Raw genomic sequence first — 26020 nt, 5'->3', positions numbered from 1 at the left:
AGAAAATGAATAACTTGCTACTGACCCAGCCCATAGCTGAGATGTTTAGCTCTGACTGAAGGTTGGAGCAAAGAAGCAGAGAGCGTGCACAGAAATGCATTCAGATCATTCAGACTGTCCACACACTGTCGCTGCCATAGGAGATTAATGGTCGCCTTTCGCTTTCCAGTGTGAACGCTCTCTCTCTCCCTTTTTTTTACTTGTGCCATGTTACTCTCTCTCTTGCACTCGTCTCACTTTCACTTGCGCCATCTGTCTGTCTGTCTCTCTCTTGATTTTTTTGTTACTACATAATTTGAAAACACAAACTGTCCCATACACTGTGTCAAAATGTACTGATTAATGAACCAATAGAAATTCTCCAAAATTACCTGAAATAAACTCTTTTCACATTGACTTCCATTGAAAATTAAGAAGGTTAGTTGCGTTTTTGGGTTTTTTATTGGACAAAGACGATATATTAAATATAAATGCTGCTTTATAACAAAGACAACATAAGGGGTTTAAGAAAATAGTGTTATATCAAATTATTGCGATACTGTGTTTTATTATTTTTTTGTTTTTTAACACAGTTTTAATTTAGCAATAATGTCAGATAATGACCTGTTCACATTATTGGTCTCTTCTTTCTAAGAATAACACTATGAGCTCTGCAAAAATGATTAAAAGTATGTCCATCAACTTTATGATAATCAATAATGTAATTATGGAGACAGGCTTAAAAAATAGTTTAATGTGAATATTTAAATTATGTAATCTACATAAGAAAATCTTTTGAGCACCCATTCTTGCTCTTGCATCAGCCCCAGCCCAACAGTGAAGTCCTTACCACAGCGGCCACTGTCCTTCTCTCTCCCTGGACCACAGTTTTCGTGTTTATCTGCAGCATGGGACACTTTCTGAGCCACCTCATACTCCAGCCCCGCCACTCGGATCAGGAACCGCTCCTGATTTATGGACTTTTTCAGAACTTTAATGGAGGACTTCATCTTCTGCTCCATCTGCCTCCTCACACAGCTCAGGTCACAGCTCCCTAGCAGGACACAGCAGGGGGAAGAGGGTACGGCATGTGAGGCTGGGCTGTTCCAGAAGTGCTACTTGAGATATTTTAGTCTGTAGAGTGCCACGACTCCATGATGAGTTCAAAATGAATGGGCTACAAGGAGCCATTCATACAATATCTATTTCAGCAAGACAATGCTAAAGCACATACTGCATCCATCACAACAGTATGACTTTACAGAAGAAGAGCGTGAGTTCTACTACCAGGTGAAATCAGAATCCTCCATTAGACAAGAATGGAACAACATTGGATTTATACTTGCTAGTGATAGCAGTGCCCTCTAGAGCCCAAACTTCTTCTGCTGACTACTTTTACTATTCCAACTTAATTAGCATAGATCAGGGGCCACATGAGAAATGGACAGACTAATATACATAGCTCAGTTCTGCCAAATACATATAAACTGTAGGCCTATTCAGCATTTATAATAACCATTTTTATATAAAAAAAAACATAAAAGTAAATAAAACATTACAATGATACAACAAAATGTGGTGGATTAATTAACTATTTAATAAACGTTATGGTTCAGTTTAGAAAACTGTACACTTTTTGCATTGATTTGACATCACTTTAACTTAGTTAAGAACAGTATATATAAAACATTACAGCGATGCAATGAAAATGTTGAGCTTATAATTATATAATATTTAATTAACATTTATAAAATGATGTTTAAAACTTAGCAGCACTATCAGCTACACAACTGATGTTATTTAAAAAGGTTTTTCAAAAAAACAGCATCACTTAACTTTATACAAAAAACTGTAATAAATGCATTTGTAAGTTTATTCTACCTTGGTTCTTTTTGTGTTCAGTCAGAGAAATCTAGCCAGTTTTGGGCTTAAACAAGCGCATTAAAGTCAGGCTGAATATCTGATGTGGAAATGTGGAGGACAGCACACAAGTGATTAAATCTGTTTTGGTTTGGTAGGTTTAGTATCCTATTACTCCAAAATGATACAATAATATCACTTGAAACTTCTTGAAGAGAACTTTAAGAATTTAGTAGTGTGATATGATAAACCTTTGACTTGACTTTATAGGACTCCAAACTATTGTCTTATTTTTCAGTATTATAACTGGAAATATACATGATGAATACAATTAACAATGTTCTTCAAGACTTTTGTTGTGTCATTTGATAACGTTTTACCTAGCTTATTTTATTTGACTCCAAACATTTCTAAAATGTTACACTGTTCTACAGATAGGTAGTTGTAGTTTTGGTGTACATTTGTTGATTAGACCTGGTTAAATTATGTTTATTTAGAGCCTTTGCTCCTCCAGCTCCCCTGTGCACGGTGCTACCGCAATACACCGTTTAGACACACGCACAAATGTTTGGTGTGGATAGCGCAACCAAGTGTTTTCTAAGTGCAGATTGCGTGAGCGAGCTATCTGGAAAGCTGTCCAACATATTTGAGTAAATCGCACTGACTGGGAAGATGCAAAAAAAAACAAAAAAAACAAAAAAAAAAAACGTGTTGGCTTCAAAATAAAAGCCATGTAGCTGTTTTGTGCACCTATCACAGTGTAATAAGTGTAGCAGTTGCAGACTTACCTTTTCCTTCTAATTTACCAACAATCTTACACGGGCTGTACAATCCCCAGTTCTGGCCCAGGTCGTCTAACTGCACCTCCAGTGTTCATTTGAAGTGTGAGTTTTAACTCCAGAAAACTCACCGGTCGTGTCGCCTGGTTTAATCTCCGCCTCCAGCTCTAGGGTGATGCGTGAGATCTCCTTATTGGACGGATTACGTGTCCGTCGCCCTCTGGTCTTCTTGGACGAGTCACACTTCAGGTTAACAAAAGTGACCTGGCAGTTGTTGCACAGCTGGCCACCTGTGGATCATACAGTCAGTCAGAGGTACCTCAGTAGTGTTCATTTATATTGGCTATTAATTTGTTTATTTATACAATAAAATTCAATGTATTGTGATGGGCTAAAAAAGCTCCCAGCATGCTCAGCAGCTGCCCCTGTCCTTTTTGTTGGAATTATTTATGGGGTTACTTTGGGGTTATATTCTTTAAATATATGAGCGATACTCAAATAAATGTTCAAATAAATAGTGCTTACATAACTGAGGAATTACAGTTTTTTCTTTTTTTTTGTTTGTAAATGTAGCAATAGTTTTTAGAGCTATCAAACTATTGTTTATACCATAACCTCCTTATATGTAATTTAAGGACAAATATTAAGCCATAATCATCAACAATAAAATATATAAACACTTAAAATAGATCATTCTGTGTATAAACCTTCTATATAATATATGAGTCTCACATTGAACTGAATTACTGAAATAAAGTAACTTTTCAAAGATATTCTAATTTTAGAACAGCTGTTTGCGACAGTTTGTGTGTCCTGTTATGTCTCACCTGGTCCGATCTGTCTGCCTCCGTCCTCCGCTCGTCCCCTGAGTTTAGGGTGCAGGTGGCATTTGGCGTTTTTGATTCGGAACGAGGCCGTCTGCTTCACTGGAGGAGCCAGAGTCTCTACAGACAAACAAACACAACGTTGGCCTCCTATTACAAACAAATATATTCATCACATACATTAAACTGACCAATCATGTTACACCAAGGCCCAGTCAGAAGTCAATGTGTTTAAAGCTGATACCTATGCAGCTCTGGCTGCTGCTGGAGTTAACCCTGCTCTGGCCTTTGCCTCGTAGTACAGGAACTCCACAGCTAACGGAGTAGCTGCTGTCAGACTCTGCAGAAACAAAGACCAAACACACAGAATGAGTATAAACACACTATTCGTGCCTTTTAACTGTTTGTCTATCTATAAATACAGACATTTGATCTTCATCTTAATATTGCTCAAATAAAGATAACACAAATAAAGAAATGTCTTTCAAAAATAATCTATACAATGTAATTAATAGAAATCTAAAGCACTTTTCCTGAGTTTCAGAAACCCTGAGCTCTTTCCAAAACACAATATAAAGCCCTATTACATAGAACAGGATTCGACAATTTACAGAACGATTCTAGGCACATTATGATATGTGTGCAACAGAAGCTTATGCCACATAAACAATCTGAACGTCTGTCTTGGATAGAGAGGCTGCACACAAATCTTCAGAATAGACAAAGCAATCGATTGGGACAGAGGTTCTTAATCTTTTTTACTTTGTTTTGTTGTTTAAAAGACATTTCTTCTTACACCAATACTATTGTCAATTCCTTGCTGTTCAAACGTTGATCAAACACATGTGAGGTAAACAGGGTACAATTTTAAGGTGCTAAGTCTACTTGTAAAGCTAAGTACCTGATAGGTAGTGTGCTTTAGACGCACAGGTGAGGGAGCAGCTCTCCTTCTTGCCTGTCTTGCTACAGGACAGTGTGGCTTTAGGAGCCACCAGATTGGACGCACACTTCACCACCTCTGTAAAACAGTTAAATACAGCAGATTAGTAGAGTTTATAAGACCCATTTATGAATAAAACCTACAGAAAAGTATGTAATTATTTGATCCCTTGCTGATTTGGTTAGTTTGGCATCTGACAAAGACACAAGCAGTCTATAATTTTAAAGATAGGTTAACAGTGAGAGATAAAATAAAAATAAAAATCCTGAAAATCACATTTTATACATTTATTTGCATTTTGCAGAGAGAAATAAGTATTTGATCCATCTGGCAAACTAGACTTAATACTGCACTGATTAATTGAGTCTGTGGACAGGAGTCTTTTTTACAGGTGACAGCTCTCTTTAACGCAGGTGACGAGTTAACTAGTAGTGTCTTACTGGTCTGTAGGAGTCAGAACTCTTAATTGTTGGTAGGGGATCTGCAAAATGCAAATACACTGCATAGAAACTGATAGAATTCATACAATGTGATTTTCTTGATTTTACTTTTGATATTGTATCTCTTACTGTTTAAATCAACTTACAAAATCAGCAAGGGATCAAATAAATATTTCCTTTAGTGTATTAGTGCTATGAATGACTTTGATAATGGTAGAACATTTTATATTTGAACAGCAGTACTGCTGCTTATAACTATAATAAATGCATTTTCAGTTGTTATTAATGTGTTATGAAGCATTTATGTAGGAACCCTTTGATCTACTGTACATAAGACAAGGAGCTCACTGGCTGCTCCAACAGTGCTGCAATGTCTACGTTGGCCACTAGGTGGCAGTGCATACATACCTATGCAGTCCTTCTTATTCCATTGCATCTTATATCCCGGTGGGCAGGTACACTCGTAGCTGCCCAGTGTGTTCACACAGCCGAATTTACAGCCGCCACGGTTTATACTGCATTCATCAATGTCTGAAAATCAAACACAATAACCACATAAATGATGAATCCTTCAGATCAATGCTTTAGATATTAAGATTTAGTCTTGAGCCTGTAGGCTGTGTTTTGAATGTTGGCACCAATCTGACTATGCTGGTTGACGAGCTAAACTAGTATCAGACCAACATAAACCAGCACCAATCTAATCTGGTTTAATTTAGTGTAATGCCAAATCATATTTAGTCACTTTGACAGCCCAACATTACATCAATGTCATTATTACAACAGGATAATGCTCGTCCACATGCTGCTGCCATCTCAAGAGTTTTCTTTCAGGATACAGAAACTATGCCATGGCTATACCTGATTAAAAATGTGCCGGATGCTATTGGACATACCATCAACACGCCACCCTACCACACAATCTGCAAGAACTGCGTGAGAGTACTGAAGCTACATGGGACACCATTAAGAACCCCTTCTACTCGTTTCTGTACTGTTGTGTTACTGCAGCTCATTAAATATTGTCCGTATTAGTATATATTTTTAATCACGTATAGTTCATTGTGATCTTCCTTCTTGGTATCCTCCTTTTAAATAATAATTGCAATCCAACACTTCCCTCTGGTGCAACTTTTAATATTTTTTGATGATGAGTGTACATACATACACACAAGGGCAATTTAGAGTAACTTTAATTTTTTTAAATCATTAAATCCTTTGGGCAGGCACGCTGCGATGCTCCTTGCTACCTTACACCCCCTCAACAGCCTGGAAGTGAGGTGTGTTCAGGTACATTTCTGGCATGTTGCTATCTTGGAAGCAGAAAACACAGGTGCTCCACTGACTGCAATGAATCTAGACATTTGTCAATTGTCAGAGTCCATTCCTATAGGTGCGCCCAGCATGCATACAACCCCGCTTAGTAAACACACACACACACACACACGGGCACGCTGCAGAGCACACACCCAACTTTTAATTCAACCATAAACAGAATAAAGAATAAAATAAAATCGCTGTTTAGTTAAATGAGCTGCTGGCGTACTTTCACAGCATGAACACGCAGACAGGTTTCCTCTGCTGAGATGCACAAAGCGCAGCGCTGTTAAGATAGGAACGGGCCAAAGTCAGAGCTCACCTGCCTCTTAAAGGGAATGTTACATCCATCTATGATTAAGAGGATTAGTACATGCCTTTTGCACGTTTTGAGCTACGCTAGGTGTATTTTTTGCACCCTCACCATACCACACCGACGCCCTAAATTCACGCAATTGACCGATTCACTACAGATTGCTAAAACAGGACTCTCAGTGTTTTAACCTCTTGATTGAAAACAAGATGACCAGAATCCCAGTCAAAAGTTTCCACAGCCAGTCCAGACTGAAACAGGTCCCAGTTAAAAATGCTCGTCCAATTTTGTGTTTGAAACTAGTTTAATCACTTACTCTACAAAGCTAACATTTTGTTTTTGGACTTGTTTTAGTCCTTCTCATCATTTTTAAATGTTACAAGTAGTTTTATACTTGTTATAAAATACTTGTTTTATACTAATTCCAAGTAGAGAAATTAAAAATGCAAACCAATCAAAAGTCCAGGCCTTAAGAGGTTAAAGATGACCAGACCCCAAACTTCACATCCTATTTAAAAACAAGGGATGTATATGCATATCCACATAATTAAATAACATTGTAGCTTATTAAATCGTGCTGTGATTGCATTGAACAATAAGAGATATATATAGTTTTGCTTCTCAAACAAGCAACCCAAATCATGCCACATTCTGAACACTCATTCTGAACTGTTGGTAAAGACAGTGTAGAGCTCTAATGAATCCTCCTGCTGTGCATGCAGCTACATTAATCACATAAACGTGCAAAAATTCACACAGCACCATCGTAACCCAAACAGCAGGGAAGGACTGGCAGCAGCTTCTATTGGACACATTTCACACTGACAGTAATGCTTTTCCCACCTTTACTCAGCCGGGCCTTTCTGAAGTGCGGGCCAGTGTTTATGTGATTTCACTGCAATGCATTTCCTCATCCATCTCCACCAAACACATGCTGTTCTTTAATATACTCAACCTCATACGCTCTTAAAACAAAGCTTCTTGGCCTGGAAATTCAAGATAAATGTTAATTGGTGGAGCATTACATTATATGGAGTTTCTTTAATCTGTAGATGCTGTAGTAAGTAAGAGCAGCAGTAAGAGCAAAAGCACGTTATTTTCTATTGTTTCTCTTCTACACTTTCACTTAGTATCAGGCTAGGGCATCATCAGGCTACGTAATAAAAAGACACATTATAAAAACTGTTTCTAAAATAAATCACCACCTTTTATTTAACTGTCCAGTTTGGTGATACGGTTTCTCCTGCAGCCTCAGATTTCTGTTCTGAATAAGAATAGCTAATATAGCTATTTGAAATAATAAATAGAAATGGAGAAAAAAAGTGAGAGAGAGTAACAGAGATAGAGAGGAAAATAGACAAATTGATAAAGAAAGAATGACATAGAAAGAGATGGAATAGGAGAGAGAGAGAGAGAGAAAGAGAGAGATAGAATAAATAAATAAATAGAAAATTAGAGTGGTAAATGTGAAACAGCAAAGGGAGATAATAAGAAAGAGGAAAAAGAAAAAGAGAAATTGGTCATAGAAAGAGAAAGAGCGAAGGACAAAAGATAGCAAAAATAAATAAATGCGTAAAAGACAAACTGAGTGAGAAATAAGAAGGAGAAATAGCTTGAGATGGAGGGAGAGAAAAGCAAAAGAGAGGAGGACAATTAAATAAGAGAAAAAAGAAAGAGAAAGTAAGAGAGAACATGAGAAGCAGAGAGAGGAAAGAGAGACATTAGTTACAAACATCAAACAAATGTGAGAAATGAAATGAAAAATGATGACAGCTCATGAAAATCTTTGTTGTTTTGAATATATTTAAGATAGGCTTGAAGACAATACGAGATCATCTCTCCAAAAACTGAAGCAGAAGTGGGAGTGGACCATGCAACATGACAATGATCCCGTCCAGTTAATCCACCAAGGGAAACCCTTGGTGGATTCTGCAGGAAACATTCCCTTATCTAAATTCTGCATGTATGCCAACAGACATGCAGAGAGCTCCATTCATTACAGTAATGTTTTAACCACACCATCTCTGTGTACTCTTGCGTGCCCTTGCTGCCTCCATCTCACTCTCAGCCTGTAAAATGATATTTAATCTATCCATAAACACCCTCTTATTCCTCAGCACTGTGAATCCACCCAATCCACTCAGACTGGCCTCAAATCAGCTGCATACTAAGTCTTTGTTACGGTGATGTCACAATACATTTCATAATCCCAAATATCATGGGACAGGAACTATTGCCATGTCCCAAAGAAGCAAAAGACCACTGCACTGACCTGTGGATGCCACACAGACAATTCTAGCCAGAAGCTGCTGGTCACAGTATCACATGCGACACTGTGAATCAAGGAATGTAAATACCTCCACAGAAATATTCCATACATCTGGCACCCACTATCAGGCCTCATTCTAACTCCAATAATTCATGTCCCCTTGACATGAGCACACTGGCTAGTGTTTAACATCACTCACAAAATAACACCTCACAACGTATACAAGAATGCTTATAATGCTTTCTGAAAGAGGCCCAATCAGAACAGAGCTCACTTCATTTACATAAAATAAATCAGCCTTTAAAAGAGCACAGACATGCAGAAACTTTTTATGGACTAACACTGCCCCCATGTGGAGAATCTTCATTCTGCTAAACATGAGTGAGTGAATAAGCAAGCGAGTTACAAACTAAGTGAGTAATGTGTGTGTGTGTATGTGTGTGTTACCTCCACAGTGAGCAACTCCATACAGGACGTAGCCTTTGTTGCAGTAACACTCAAAGCTGCCTGGAGAATTCACACAGGTGTGGTCACATGTCCGGTCAAAGGAGCACTCGTCAATATCTGGAGAGAGAGAGAGAGAGAGAGAGAGAGAAAGAACGAGAAAGAAAGAGAGAGAGAGTACAGATCAGAACATGATCATGCACAGAAGGAAAATCCTCTCTACCCTTAATATTATTTTATTTTAAAGGTGTCCTAGGGTTAGGCTAGTCACAGTGCCAATTTTTGGACAAATATAGTCCCAGAAAAATAACTGTGCAAAACAATACTGTAAAATCATTTTGTGCCACTCACATAATAATAACAGCACAATAATGCAATTACCCATTATTATACATGTGTCTACTATTGAATAAATAATTATTGCATACTTTCTGTAAATACTATAAGCTTAATTGTACTTATAATATCACGTAAATATCACTGTGTTCCTCTGCTATATGATATATTTAACTGAAATTGCTGAGCCGAACAACCAATGATTTATAAAGAAAAATCATTACTTTTATTAGGGATCCCCAAACTGTAATACTACAATGTTTTATGGTATTTTTGGGATTCTTTTTTCTTCTTAATTATTCATTTTAATGTTTTATGTTTTTATTTTCTTGTATGTATTAGTTAACAGAATCTCTTAAATAATTATTAATTGACACTAGTTAAGAGTCTCAATTTATTATTTTTTACAACATTCTTATTCTCATTGAAATTTAGTAATGTTTTTTAATAAGTGTCAATTAATAAATAATAATATTTGTGACCCATATTGTAAAGTGTTACAAAATAATTAATGCAATATTGAATAACTTGGAAAACATATTTCAGGGAGTAACAGGGTGTCTGTGAGTGATTCCTCACTTCTACAGCACCAACCATACTCAACCCTCAATTGGCTGTCGCTCTCCTGGCCGGTGTCAATCATTCCATTACAATGAGTTGCTTATAATCTGTATATAATCAGTGTTAAACAGCAGATCATTAACACAGCTCAGTGCGGCTTTACACTACAGCTGAACTGTTAAACAGCTCCCCTTGTCCTTATTTCCTCAGGCCATGTGGAAGTGATTTCCCCAGCGCGGCCGTCAAACCCCCCCAAACCCCCCCTCGACACCCCGCAACACCTCCCCTGCTTTAAGAAGGAATGTGCAGAAACCCAATCCAACAATGTGTCCAGACCGATCACTCCGCCACCTTCTGCATGACTGCCAAACAAGCACTCAAACGGCTGGATAACGCGTCTGTCACACTGACCATCACGCCATCAGCTTTCTCCTTTCAGTGTATGGAGTAAAACAGATGATAGATGGATGAGCTGATGGATGGATAGATACACACAGCACCTTCTTCAAGGATTATTTAATAATGACAGAAAACAATTTCTACGTGTAAGGTAATTTTCACATGGTTAAATGGTTCCTCAAATACAAGGGAACCTTTTAAAATGGTTCTATAAAGCACTAAAAATGTTCACTATTTTACCCAACTAGACACAGACAGGCCAATAGACAGACAAGACAAACTGATTGAAACAGGCGAGTAAACTGATAGACAGACAAATAGACAGACAAAAGAGACAGACAGGCAAGCGGACAGACAGACATTTAAATATGCCAATATTTAGACAAACAGATAGATTAATGAACAGAGACAAATTTAAAGACAAATAGAAAGAAAGATAAAATGAATAGACATGCAGAGAGACAAACAGATAGATAAATAAACATATGAATCACACACAGATTAACAAACTAAAAGGCAGACAGACAAACAGAAAGGAAGGCAGACAGATAACCAGAGACAGATATATAGGCAGACAGATAGACAGTTAGGCAGATGAACAGATTAATAGGCAGAGAGACAGACACATAGATATTGATAGATATACAGACAGCAAAACATAGCAAATGTAACCAAACCGCACTGCACAGATCATCCTTAAACCTGTGCTGGAAACTGGAGAGTAGGATAGGAGCTTATCTCATGAGGCCGGATTTACCTCAGCATGGGTAATCAAAAATGAGTTAAGTAATCAAGACATTAAAGGCTGAAGTTTAAGATTAAACAATGACTTACAAAGAGCCAACAAACAGCAGGTGATCCAGAGATGAAGAACCATGACCTTGTCCATCAACCTTTTAGGACAAGTCATGTTAAACCATAAAGGTGTTTCTATAACCAGTCAGTCTGCAAGACACTTTATTAACTCCTTGAGGTGCTGTGATTTTTCTTTTCATTTCTCGCTTGGTAATTGTGTTTAAAGAGAAAATCTCTACATTTCCTCAAACACAAGGCAAATCATATTTAGTTTAATAGTTAATGGAAAATTTGCCCATTTTAGTAAATCTGACAAAAAAAAACTGTGTTTGAAAAGGTTAAATCATAAACGTGGCCAAAGCAGTGTCAGTCAGCACAGAACAGAACTCCATTAATCAATTAAAAACTTGTGGTCCCATTTGGTTCCAAAGGCAGGATAATTTAAAGATCTGGGGAGAAATCTGGAACACATGCTTCATTACTGCAGCTATTCAGGTCTCCTGCAAACTCATTCACTTATATAATCTCGCTTTCCACTCCAGGATGTACAGCCCAGCTTGGTCAAGCTTCATCAGACGTGTTTTATGAGCTGTTGGCAGATTCATTTAGAGAGCCTGGCCATTGTTACCCTTACAGTGACCGGCCTGCATTCAGCAGCAAGGAGAGCAGGGCACCATCCAGAGCAATGATCATCAGCTGCCTGCCTGCAGTCCTAATAATAACCTAAGCACTTAATCTCAACTCAGGTATACTACAGCCTTCAGGTTAGTGTCGTAGTTAAGACCACTCAGGCTGAGTTTGAGTCAAGACCAAGACTAGGATAATGTCGTGTCAGAGTCAAGACAAAAAGTGTCAAGTTTGAGTCAAGACCAAGCCCAGGACATGTCAAATCAGAGTCAAGACAAAGACCAGTAAATATAAAGTAAGAGTAAAGACTGAGACCAGAACATATTGAGTATTATGAGTAAAGACAGAGACCAAGACATGTTGAGTAAGAGAAAAGACCAAGACCAAGACATGTCAAGTCAGAGTCAAGACCAAGACCAGAGCATGTCAAGTCCGAGTCAGGACTAAGACCAGGACATGTCAGGCCAAGTCATTACTAAGACCAGAACACGTCAAGTCAGAATAAAGACCAAGACTAGTACATGTCGAGTCAGAGTAAAGACCAAGACCAGTACATGTTGAGTAAGAATAAAGACCAATCCAGGGACATGTCAAGTCAGAGTCAAGGCCTAGACCAGTACATGTAAAGTCTGAGTCAAGACCAAGACCAGGACATGCCATGTCAGAATCAAGACCAAGACCAGTACATGTTAAGTAGGAGTAAAGACCAAGACCAGGACATGTTGAGTAAAAGTAAAGATCAAGACCAGGACATGTTGGGCCAATTCAAGACCAAGACCAGTACATGTCAAGTCTGAGTCAAGACCAAGACCAGGACATCTCTAATCAGAGTAAAGACTAAGACCAGGACATGTTGAGTCAGAGTCTAGACCAAGACCATTACATGTTGAGTCAGAGTCAAGACCAAGATCAAAACATGTGGAGTAAGAGTAAAGACCAAGACCAGAACATGTCAAGTCCGAATCAAGACCAAGACCAGGGCATGTTGAGTAAGAGTAAAGACCAAGACCAAAACACTTTTACTCAAAGTCAAGACCAAGACCGGAACATGTTGAGTCAGAGTCAAGATCAAGACCAGAACATGTTGAGTAAGAGTAAAAACCAAGACTAGGACATGTCGAGTCAGCATTAAGACCAAGAATGGTTTAAACATGTTGAGTCAAATTCAAGACCAAGACCAGAACATGTTGAGTCAGAGTCAAGACCAAGACCATGGCATGTAGAGTCAGAGTCAAGACCAAGACCATTACATGTAGAGTCAGAGTCAAAACCAAGACCAGAACATGTTGAGTCAGAGTCAAGACCAAGACCAAGACCAGAACATGTTGAGTCAGAGTCAAGACCAAGACCATGACATGTAGAGTCAGAGTCAAGACCAAGACCAGGACATGTTGAGTCAGAGTCAAGACCAAGACCATGACATGTTGAGTCAGAGTCAAGACCAAGACCAGAGCATGTCAAGTCCGAGTCAGGACTAAGACCAGGACATGTCGGGCCAAGTCATTACCAAGACCAGAACACGTCAAGTCAGAATAAAGACCAAGACTAGTACATGTCGAGTCAGAGTAAAGACCAAGACCAGTACATGTTGAGTAAGAATAAAGACCAATCCAGGGACATGTCAAGTCAGAGTCAAGGCCTAGACTAGTACATGTAAAGTCTGAGTCAAGACCAAGACCAAGACATGCCATGTCAGAATCAAGACCAAGACCAGTACATGTTAAGTAGGAGTAAAGACCAAGACCAGGACATGTCGAGTAAAAGTAAAGATCAAGACCAGGACATGTTGGGCCAATTCAAGACCAAGACCAGTACATGTCAAGTCTGAGTCAAGACCAAGACCAGGACATCTCGAATCAGAGTAAAGACTAAAACCAGGACATGTTGAGTCAGAGTCTAGACCAAGACCATTACATGTTGAGTCAGAGTCAAGACCAAGATCAAAACATGTGGAGTAAGAGTAAAGACCAAGACCAGAACATGTCAAGTCCAAATCTAGACCAAGACCAGGGCATGTTGAGTAAGAGTAAAGACCAAGACCAAAACACTTTTACTCAAAGTCAAGACCAAGACCGGAACATGTTGAGTCAGAGTCAAGATCAAGACCAGAACATGTTGAGTAAGAGTAAAAACCAAGACTAGGACATGTCGAGTCAGCATTAAGACCAAGAATGGTTTAAACATGTTGAGTCAAATTCAAGACCAAGACATGTTGAGTCAGAGTCAAGACCAAGACCAAGACCAGAACATGTTGAGTCAGAGTCAAGACCAAGACCATGGCATGTAGAGTCAGAGTCAAGACCAAGACCATTACATGTAGAGTCAGAGTCAAAACCAAGACCAGAACATGTTGAGTCAGAGTCAAGACCAAGACCAAGACCAGAACATGTTGAGTCAGAGTCAAGACCAAGACCATGACATGTAGAGTCAGAGTCAAAACCAAGACCAGAACATGTTGAGTCAAGAGTCAAGACCAAGACCAAGACCAGAACATGTTGAGTCAGAGTCAAGACCAAGACCATGACATGTTGAGTCAGAGTCAAGACCAAGACCAGGACATGTTGAGTCAGAGTCAAGAGCCTAGTTAAATACCCACACAGTGATGTTATCCACCACACAGTACGATTCAATGACTCATGACTCCGTTCATTCACATTGTCAAGTTGGAGCATGAGCAACCAAAACTGCCTAATTATTAGGTAGACCTGCCCCTTTTCCCAGGCCAAGCGTCTTAGACCATCTTTATTGAGCATACAGAGCAGCATAATGGTTTTTGAAGTCATAGAAACAGTACATTATGAAACCATGGCTTAACCATGAAACTTAATGTTTTGTGATCTCCACAATCCCACAATTCTCTGGAAAGTGTAGGACGATGAAGATCTAGCAGCATCGCTATAAGGGCCTCTTGTTTTCAGAAAGGCTTGGTTGGAGTATGTGGCAGTATGCGGGATGGGGAGAGTAGAATTGTGTACGTGCTAACCAGCACAAGGAACCTAGTGGAGATAGATACAGAACACGGAACAGAGCTGACACTACATCATACATCGGCTCATCTCATCACACTCATTACATGAAGTGGGTCCTAGTTATAGTAGCTATTGTCAACAAGGAAGGGAAGGACAGGTGATGAGATAAATGAGATGGACAAAAAGAAAGAAAGAGAAAGGGAGTCTCAGCAAGGAAAAGAGAGACATTCCAACATGGTTCCTTGGCACCTCTGAAGGTATGTCTTTATGGCAGCTTTGTTACTTGCTAATCTCACACTTAACGGTTTCCCTTCCATTGCCAGTTTGAAAGAATAGAGAATAGCACTTTGTGGAAAAACTAACATCAGGACTGTTTACAGAGCACAGATAGGGGCTCTATCAGCCACCCTTTAAGGATACGGGGGCATGATCAGATAAGAAAGCCAGTTTGAATGGCCTGCTGAGGACAGCAGGGGTGAGGTTTAGCGCTGCTGGCTAAGGAATGCGTCTAGATATTCGGAGTGGTGGCGAAGGACAAGCCATATCCTGATTGATGGTGCTGGGGGCTGGTGATGGGCAGGGAACCCAGGGGCCATTCCTGATCCAGATAAAGCAAATATTCTGTTTACATGTTCCACCCGGAGGATTCAGACCGAAGGCAAGCACTGTCTCTTCTCTTGTGTTTGGGGTGAGGAGTCCACCTACTCACTAGAAGGTCTTAGCAAAAGGTCAAGTGTGTGACATTGGGTTCAGCTGCCTCAGGCTGAAACCATCTTCACAAGTATTCTACAAGTTTCTGGAATACCAAATGCCAACTATGCCCAACGGCCTTCTAGTCGGTGTTCGTCTTCCTTTGGTATAGGTTTTGACGTATTATAGCTGAGTTAATACCATTCCAAATTGCTGAGCACATTACCAAACTCTCAGGGCAGTTTCCTGGACATGACGAGAAAGAATAGGAAAAAAAAGAAAACTAAGTAAGTGGAGTTATGTGTCATAACTAAGTTTTGGGAGTGAGCCACGCCCTCACTCCTCCCACTTCCATCCCTATTTAAACAGTCACTTCCTCTCTACCTACTCATTGAACAAACCTCGCATGTGGTGTTGCCGACCGCTCCTTACCTGGTACACGATGGTTCTGCACCTGTCTGTCTCCTGCGACCAGCTGCTCCCATCCACCCTGACTCCTCCACTGCCTCTGCTCCAGGCTGCCTTCCCTGGTAGTGGTTTTATCTTGTCTCGGCTGCTGTGGCTATCGTCTCCTCTACCTGGTCTGGCAGCTCCCGTATGGTCTCCTCGGCCCTTGAGCGGTCTCTCTTGCCGCAGCTGCTAAACCCTTCCTCCTGCCCCTGCGGGGCCTCCACGCGTTCTCCGCGTTCTCTCTCTTTCCGCCATCTCTCCAGCGCCGCTGCCGCTGTTTATCCTCTCCTGCTGCCACTGCGGGGCCTCCACGCGATCTCCGCGTCCTCGGCGGTCTCTCTCCCTCTCTCTTCGCCGCTGCTGCTTCCTTCACGAGGCCTCCCCGCGACCCTGTCATCCGCGGCGGTCTCTCTCTCTCTCTCTCTCAGCGCTTCCGCTGAACCACTCCTGCTACACTCACAGGGCTTCCTCGCGTCTTCGCCGGACTCCTCTTCAACCCTTTTCGGCGCTGCACGCGCCCCTCCGGCGGCTCGCTGCACTGCTTGGAGCCGTCTGTTTTGCATTTCCTCCTACTACTGCCTCTCTGGGCGATAATCGAGCTTCGAGCGTGGACGCGCCTCCTCTCTCTCTCTCGCCCTTGTCTTTCTCTCACTTTCTCTCTCTGCCGCTACCGCGGCCCGCTCCGACCTGCGTTTCTTTTCCACTCAACCCGCTGGCCGGGTATGGCTCCGCCTTCCTGCAGCCTCACTGGGCCGTTCTTGAGCGTAGCCACGCCTCCTCTCTCTCTCTCTCTCTCTCTGTCGGCGTGCCTCCTTATCCGTGGATCAGCGGTTTTTCTGCAGATGTGTTCAGCGCCCCTCTCTCTCTCTCTCGCTCGCTCGCTACCGGCGCCCACGCCGGTGCCGCTACCGCGGCCCGCTCTTCCTTTTTTCCCTTCCGGCCCGTGTTTCTTTTCCGCCCGACCCGCTGGCTGGGTGTGGCTCCGCCTTCCTACAGCCTCACTGGGCCGTTCTAGAGCGTAGCCACGCCTCCTCTCTCTCTCTGTCGGCGTGCCTTCTCATCCATGGATCAGCGGTATTTCTGCATATGAGTTCAGCGCCTCTCTCTCTCTCTCTCTCTCTCTCTCTCTCTCTCCCTCTCTCTCTTTCAGCATCTTCTTTCTCTCTCTGCCTCTACCGGCGCCCACGCCGTTTCCACTGCCTCTGCCGGCGCCTGCGCCGCTCCCGTTGCCCGCCCTTTCCTGTTTCCCCTTCCAGCATGCTTTTTCCGCCTGACCCGCTGGCTTGGCGTGGCTCCGCCTCCCTGCAGCCTCACTGGGCGGTACTCGAGCATGGCCACTGTGATATTACTGCTGCTGATTTGGCGCCGCCTGCTGGTCACGTGCTGCTAATTTCAGTGTAGACGGCTGCATGTCGGGAGACCCCCAGCTGCCTGTGATATCCCTGCCGTGGGCCGGCTTGCTGGCGGCCCGGAACTGGCGTTCCTCCGACTGCTGACCTCGTTTCGGAATTTAAGACAATTATCTATCGTGGTGTCTATCCTTTGAGCTGGACAGAGTGCGTGGGTCGCATATGCTCCCTGCTTCCATCATAACCCTCCTCACCATGATCGCGATCATTTTCGCCATCATTATACTTATCTTACTATCGTATTCATCTTTGCCATCAGCATCTTCACCCTTGCAGTCTTTGCCTCCATATCTCTGCCACCATCGCTGCTCTGTCTATTGTATTGTGCCATTGTCGTCACCACGATCCTTGGCACCCTCATCATACTCACCTCCATCATCACCATCGCATGGCCATCTTCACCATCGTCGTCATCACCACCATCTTTGCATCACCATCGTAGTCGTCATCTTCGTGGCAGTCTTCACCATCATCACCTCCATCTTTGCCCACATCACCATCATCGCCGCAATCTTCTCGCCGGCATCTTCATCACTTTCACCTGCTTCGCCTGCATCATTGCTTTCGTCATCGCCATGGTCTTGAGCGTGATCTCGCTCTCGTCATTGCCCTCTTTATCGTCATCGTCATCACCACCATCTCCGCCTGCATCGCCTTCATCTCCGCCATAGTCTTCATCACCATTGCCATTGTCTCTGCCTACATCACCGCCTTCATCTCCGTTACCGCCATCTTCTGGCCTGCATATTCGTTGCTTTCACCTTCTTCGCTCTCATCAACGCCATGCTGAGCATCATCTCATCCTCATCGTGGCCATTTTCACCTTAATCGTCTCCGCCTCCTTTGTCTGCATCGCCTTCATCGTCGCTGCCATAGTTTTCGTCGTGGCTATCATTGTCATTGTAGTAGCCATCTTCATCCTCATCATTGCCGCACTCTCTGCCTACATCCCATCAGCGCGATCTTCTCACCTACGTCTTCATCTTCCTCGTCTTCATTGCCATCGTCTTGGGCATCACCTTGCCCTCGCTATGGCCATCTTCGCCACCATGGTCACCATCGCCCCCATCTCTTCCTGCATCACCTTCATCTCTGCCACTGTTGTCATGGCCATCCTCGTTGTCTTTGTCTCTGTCATCGCCATCATCGCTGCGATCTTCTCGCCTTCATCTCCATCTTCCTCATCTTCATTGCCATCGTCTTGGGCATCACCTTGCCCTCGCTATGGCCATCTTCGCCACCATGGTCACCATCGCCACCATCTCTGCCTGCATCACCTTCATCTCTGCCACAGTTGTCATGGCCATCCTCATTGTCGTCGTCTCTGTCTGTCATCGACATCATCATCGCTGCGATCTTCTCGCCTTCGTCTTCATCTTCATCGCCATCGTCGTGGGCATCACCTTGCCCTCACTGTGGCCATCTTCACCACCATGGTCACCATCGCCACCATCTCTGCCTGCATCACCTTCATCATCTCTGCCACAGTTGTCATGGCCATCCTCATTGTCGTCGTCTCTGTCTGTCATCGACATCATCAGCGCTGCGATCTTCTCGTCTTCATCTTCATCGCCATCGTCTTGGGCATCACCTTGCCCTCGCATGGCCATCTTCATCACCATGGTCACCATCGCCACCATCTCTGCCTGCATCACCTTCATCACCTCTGCCACAGTTTTCAGGGCCATCCTCATTGTCTCCATCTCTGTCTGTCATCGCCATCATCATCGCCGCAATCTTCCCGCCTTCGTCTTCATTTTCTTTGCCTTCGCCGCCATCGTCTTGGCCATCATCTTGCCCACTTTGGCCATCTTCACCACCATCGGCATCATTGCCACCATCTCTGCCTATGTCATCGCCATCATCGCCGCAACTTCATAGCTTGCACCTTCACCGCCCGCATAATCGCCACCATCTGGGACGTAATCTCGCCCTCTTCATTCCAATCTTTCGTTGCCGTTGTAACAATCACCCTCACCGTACTAACCTTTGTCACCGCCACCCTCGTCTTCGCCTCCTTACCCATCTTCGCTACACCAGTCGGTCTGTCCTCCCTGCCCATCCTCCATCATCCCAACACCAGTCCATCTGTCCTCCCTGCCCATCCTCCATCATCCCAACACCAGTCGGTCTGTCCTCCCTGCCCATCCTCCATCATCCCAACGCCATTTCATCTGTCCTCCCTGCCCATCCTCCATCATCCCAACACCAGTCCTTCTGTCCTCCCTTCCCATCCTCCATCTTCCCACCGCCATTCCAACTGTCCTCATTCTGTCTGTCCTCCCTACTCTCTTTTGTTTATCTCCTGTTGCTGCCATCTTCCCACCCCGTCTTCCCACTCCATCGCCCCGTCTTCCCACTCCATCGCCCCGTCTTCCCACTCCATCGCCCCGTCTTCCCACTCCGTCTTCCCACTCCATCGCCCCGTCTTCCCACGCAGTCTTCCCACTCCATCGCCCCGTCTTCCCACTCCATCGCCCCGTCTTCCCACACCGTCTTCCCACTCCATCGCCCCCCTCACTTCTGTTGGACCATCAGGAGCACCCCTTCTACCTTACCAGGTCGCTCCTGCTGCGCATGCGGGTCGGTGGCTGCTTTTGGGGCCTTTAAACTACATGTACAACACGTGCATCATTCCATTAAGTCGCTCAACACTACCTTTCCACTTCAACCGATTTCTGCCACCAAGGACCTCATTCATTCTTATACTCGAATAGGCTGGCAGCACCTTCAAATACCTTACTTTATTATTCCCTACCTTTCTTTCCTTTGACTTCCACACTGCCTTCCCCTTGCATCGGTTCATCCTCTGGCTTTCTCAAAGATTACAAGGTCGGACTTCCAACACTCAGTTGCTTCTTAAATCCTAGCAGTGGTCGAAAGTTCTGATTTAATTTTTGGGGCTTCGGCTTCACGCTTTACAGCGAAGCTGCCCCGAACTCCATCCCAAATACTCTGAGTTCGCTCCCCCTCTTTCTTCTTCTCTGCCCAATCAAGGGCGTGGGTCAATACTAGCAAAGTGGAGTTATGTGTCATAACTAAGTTTTGGGAGTGAGCCACGCCCTCACTCCTCCCACTTCCATCCCTATTTAAACAGTCACTTCCTCTCTACCTACTCATTGAACAAACCTCGCACCCACCTCCTCCCCATCTTCCTCCTTCTTTAATTTTATTCTCTTCTCATGTTTCTCTTCATGAGAGGGGGGGCTTCGGCTTCACGCTTTACAGCGAAGCTGCCCCGAACTCCATCCCAAATACTCTGAGTTCGCTCCCCCTCTTTCTTCTTCTCTGCCCAATCAAGGGCGTGGGTCAATACTAGCAAAACACAAGACTTGTTCAACTTAACCTGCCACTGCACAGTCCAAACACTGTACAAACCTACCAAGACATGGCTGCTCACCTAAACTGAGAATCCAAGCAAGAAGGACATTAATTAGAGAAGCAGCCAAGAGGCCATGGTCACTCTGGAGAAGTTAAAGAGATCCACAGCTCAGGTGTGAGAATCTATAAATTGTGTTCTCCACAAATCTGGAAGTAATTTTCAAAATCCAGTCATAAGACTTTTTGGGTGTAATATGGTAATATGGAAAAAATATGGTTCATGGGGTACTCCTGTATTATAGTTGAAGTGCAAATGGTGTTTCACCACTGGACTCTAGTTAGTCCAGGCATAAGTCTGGTCGGAGGAAATGGTTCTTGAAGTCTTGAATTGGTATTTTCTAGGTTTGGCTGGCCTAAGGCTAACCAGAGGCTACTTAATCAAGCTTTAATGTGCATCACGACTTCCAACAGTAATGGATGGTTCTGACTATAAAAGTTCATTCAGAATATGTGGCCTACAATCCTAACTGATTCATCAACTACTTCCCTGCTCCAACTTGCTGATTTTCAGCTAATGAGCTGAATCAGGTGTGTGATCGCTGGAAAAACATGGACACTGCAGGGTTGTGGGTTTCTCAGGACTGAAGCTGGAAAACCACTGAGCTTAGCAATTTGCTTGACCTCTCACCTTAGGGTGCACTCAAGATGCATTGTGTAGAAAACAGGCTGAAGATAAGAGCTTTCCCTGCTGGTCCACACCTACCGTTTCCCCAGGAAAACAATAAAAGTCTCACAGAAACAGGGATAACTGGATAACCCCCAGTTGCCTCCTTCTGCTCCAGGAGAAAGATCCCTTCCCCCAGTTTCAGACAGGACAAATTCGAGCATTCCCACGCTCCTACCCTCAGCCTGGTAAGAGCAGGGACCTAAACAACTGCAGGCCATGGAGTGATATCTGGGTGCAGTGGGTTTTTTTGGCCATGCTTGCAGTTATTGATGGGTGATGCAGTGAAAATATACCATAATGATGGACAATGTTTTTTCATTTTCAAGGTTTTTAAAACGATACTTTTATTATGGAGTGTTTCAATCTGGAACAGAAGTGCGCGGCCCACAGACAGATATTAATTGGTCCATTGGCACATTTCATTTTGTTCTGTAGTTTACTGAAGCAAAAAAATTACAGTGAGAACTGGAGAGAACAAGGTGAAAACTGGTGATTTTACCAGGGATTGAAGTTTTAAATTGCACCACAGTGTAAGTGTAACTACGTTTAACCTGGTTTCTAACTACTTCTAACCTCGTTTCCTTCTTCTTCTCCTTTCCTCCTCTATCCTACTATTTTCCTATGACCTTAGGCCCTGTCTAAAATGTTTTTTTACCTTGTACTTCTTGTACTGTATGTACATCATTATTGTAAGTCGCTCTGGACAAAAGCGTCTGCCAATTGTAATGTAATTAATGTAATGTAAGGTTAATGATGCCAGCAAAAAAGATTCATCAAAGTAAAAATTAGAGAGAAGACAGTGAAAACTGGTGAGAACACAGCAAGGGCTTTTGAAAACTGTTGAGAACACAGCAAAAATGCTGCAAGAACTGTTGAAAACACAGAAAGAACTGATGGGAACAGTGAGAAATGGAGAGAACACAGCAAGAACTGGTGAAGAATAATAGTGAGAATTAAGAAGAACATAGTGAGAACTATAAAGAACACAGTGAAGTTATAGAGAACACAGCAAAAACTGGTGAGAGCACAGTGAGAACACAGTGAGAACTGAGAAAAACATAGCGAGAACTGGAGAGAACACAGAAATACTTAAAAGATGCTTGACAGGTTCAAAGATGCAGATTTATGAATTACTGTTTCAAAGAAATGTTTAGTCTACACAATAAAAAACTGGAGAGAACATAAAAAAAGACTGCAAGAACAGTTGAGAACATAGCAAGAACTGATGGGAACAGTGAGAATTAGAGAGAACATGCCAAGAACTTGTGAGAACATTGTGAGAACTAAAAAGAACACAGGAGAGAACACAGTAAAAACGAGAACTGAGAAAAACATAGTGAGAACTGGAGAGAACACAGAAATACTTGAAGATACTTGACAGGTTCCAAAAATGCAGTTTTATGAATTAATGTTTAAAGAAAAGATTTAGTCTACATAATCTGCAGTAAACCTTTGGAAACATTTGAGTTTATTGTCCTAAAATTAAATTCATTGTTTATTAATATAAATATAACTTTTTTTTAAAGGAGAGCAGCTTTATATAGACCAGTATTTTGGTAGCTTGGCTTCCCTGGTCTAGAAGGACTGACAAAACCCATGATTGCCTTATAAAGGCATTGGGTAATTCATTACAATATTGACAATGCTCGTGTAATTATGTTTGCAGAAACCCATTACAGTCAGGATTGGAGTCTTCAGAACTTGCTGAGTGTGGGTTCAAGTAACAGGATTAGTATGGAAAAAGACATTTGGTGAAGCTGTTGGAGATCCCAACACACCCCAATCTCAAATAACCATGAACAAATTTAGACAAAATGCCAACTGAGGCTGGAATAAATAACAGTCTTCAGTTCACCACAATATCATTCAGTTGTGTCCAAATGTCTCAACGTTTAAATAAGAAGCAAAGAATGCAAATCCAAGCTTGTGGCTCCTGTGTGATCTGTCCAGCTTCTCTTTGACAGGCCTATTCCACAACGTAGTGAGATGACTCAGTTAGGAGTATGTGGTTTCTGAGATTGGCAGGGTGGTTTCAGCTCAGCTAAACTGCAGAAGAAGGCGCATAGAAAGGCGTGTACATTAACACCCACCAGGCCAGCCCACACAAACTGAAACTGAATCAAGACTACAGCATCAACAGAAAACTGTCCATTGTGAAATAAACCGGCAAGCTGCTGAGAGGACGAGTGGAAAAGCATGCCAGACTCTTTCTCCCATCAGGACAGTATAAAGCATGAGCTGTGACTGCGGGAACACCACATTCAGAGCCAAACGTTGACAGGGAGGCTCACATGAGAAGAACGAGGGAGAGCAAAACGGCTGAAAGAAAACAGACACCAGTCAGTCAAAAGGCCACAACTGGAAACATCCAAGACTCTTGATTATCTCAATATGTATGCCCTCTGCTCCAGCTTCTACTCATCTGCAAAGGCTACTCTTGGGGGACTGTTGCTCTTGGGATATGATTCCATTTAGCCCCAAGGGCATTGCTATTAAATTATTCCATCTTACCCAAGGGCATTCAGAAAGGCCATCAGTACTGCAGCTCCCAAAGTGTGCAATTAAGCTCCCTCACTCCAACTCATTGCAGAGTTATTCATTGGAGCCTCATCATTTCAACGTACCCAACTGTGTTTCAATGGAAATGTCAATGGTCTTCTCCTCATTACTCCATATTCTTATCCCTATACTGATCAGTGAACCCTTTTCGCTATAAATAATCGAAAATACACTCCTTTTCAAAAAATAATTGCACCCAGAAGGAAACATCCAACAACAATGAAACTTGTGGGTAGTTCTGGCACCTTGAGACATTTAGATGTAAATCGATCCTCTGTCCTCTTTCAAAACACCTCTCTCACCTTTTTAGAGGAACAGTATCGCCATTCTTTCCAGTCAAGAAACTTTTTCACTTCTGAGTAAGGTCAATTTGTTTTTATTTTTGTGTCTCTATTATGTTTATATAATATTTATTATTTTAATGTGCCCAGCATAACCCACTGTGAATCCTCCAAAAATGACCTGCTCTATTCATGCATGAAGGCTCACTCAGAGGTTACCCAGGTTTGTACCAGGCTGGTAGGTAATGTCTAGAGTATCACAGTGTCTATGACACAGCTTATTGGCACTATGTGCCTAGAGATGGCTATCTACCTGTATCGGCTGAATTTCAGCCAATATATTTGCCAATATTTCTTACATTTAGACAATTCTGAGTGCATGTAAGATCATTTCAGATAAGGATTATAGATATTCTATTGGGGCTGCACAGTCACAAAAAGCTCAACCGATAGATGGTAATATGAAGCTGGAGCATGTCTGCAGCCACTAGCTGTTACAAGCCAGTCAGGGCTTTAGGCTCAGCTCAGCCAGTTTGCTGTTCATATGTGTAAGAGTAACGAGGTCTCGTGGAAGAAATAGATTGAACACTTTTAACACTACTAACTGGATAATTTCACTCTCAACAGTGCATCTTTTAGCCCATACAATGAGTAGCAGAGCTTACTAACACCACTAAACATTCAAACCACCAAACACTGTACAACACATTTAACCACCAAATGACCTGTTCCTCCTTTACTTTCTTTTCCTTTTCTTTCCCTCCTTCCGCTTCTCATGTTCTGCCCTTCCCTCCTGCTCTTCCTCTGTGGGTTTGGTGTTTGCTTTGCGCTCTCCTGAAGCCTCCAGATGCACTCCATGTCCATGAGCAGAGGACTGAGAGGGCTGCTCCCCCGGTGAGAGAAGATTGAGGATTTTCTCGCTATAATTCCCCACACCTGCAGCCGGGCTCAGCGGCATGGCTGGCCCATCTCCTCTGTTTGCTCAGTGGCTGGGTGCCCACTCCCCCGCTGAGCAGGTACTCCTCCACGCTGGCCTCCGCTGGCACTGCTCTCCCACACTTCCTCTGTACGGGCAAAGGAAACCCAGCTGCAGCTGCCAACTACGCCATCGGCCTCGTCTATTATCATATATTAACACTAATATAGGTTTGTGTATAAGACAACAGCTATAGATCATTTTTATCCAACCACTGTCCAACCTCTATTTCCCCTGAATAATGAAATAGATACTGTTAATGTGCCTTTATGATAGGTTCACTAATCAGCCATAACATTAATATCACTAACAGGTAAATTAAATAACAGTAATTATCTTCTTACAATGGCTTCTGCCTAGGGGTGGATATGTTTAATAATGAATAATTATTCAGGAAAAGTAAGATCTGGTTTGTGTTGTACATATAAAATGTGTTTTGAGCAGCAAAAGTGGATATTCATAAAAATCTGAGCCATTTTAACAGACTTATTAATTGTAAAGTATAAACAACTGGGTTAGAACAGAATATCTCTAATATATGAGACAGATCTTGTGGGGTGTTCCTACCAAAAGTGCTCCTTAGACGGGCAACAAGTGTCACTGAACCTCATGAGGACCCCATCTCACAACATCCAGAAGTGAAAGTGTTTAGTAAAAGTTTTACAAGGAGACTGCAATTCTTGACCAATCAGCAGCATCCACCAGTTTCCCAGAGGGTTGGCTCCACCCCTGACTTGCATGCATAGAAGGATCTT

The 26020-nt window shown here is 42.6% G+C and overlaps 1 protein-coding gene across 2 annotated transcripts in view; it reads right to left on the bottom strand.

Moving 5' to 3' along the window:
- scube3 (signal peptide, CUB domain, EGF-like 3) overlaps nt 1-26020 on the bottom strand; it is a 147964-nt gene that overhangs the window by 12957 nt on the left and 108987 nt on the right. For both annotated transcript variants that reach the window (XM_022677573.2, XM_022677574.2), the window contains 7 exons: nt 9169-9285; nt 5231-5353; nt 4344-4460; nt 3687-3782; nt 3446-3562; nt 2750-2908; nt 830-1033 (listed from right to left, as the gene is read on the bottom strand). In XM_022677573.2, coding sequence (XP_022533294.2) covers nt 830-1033; nt 2750-2908; nt 3446-3562; nt 3687-3782; nt 4344-4460; nt 5231-5353; nt 9169-9285 — 933 coding nt within the window. The remainder of the gene's footprint in view (nt 1-829; nt 1034-2749; nt 2909-3445; nt 3563-3686; nt 3783-4343; nt 4461-5230; nt 5354-9168; nt 9286-26020) is intronic.

The sequence above is a fragment of the Astyanax mexicanus genome, chromosome 13 (assembly GCF_023375975.1).
Source record: "Astyanax mexicanus isolate ESR-SI-001 chromosome 13, AstMex3_surface, whole genome shotgun sequence".
In the NCBI taxonomy this organism is placed as follows: domain Eukaryota; kingdom Metazoa; phylum Chordata; class Actinopteri; order Characiformes; family Acestrorhamphidae; genus Astyanax; species Astyanax mexicanus.
Note: the sequence above shows the minus strand (reverse complement) of the source record. Positions and strands in the feature narration are given on the sequence as shown.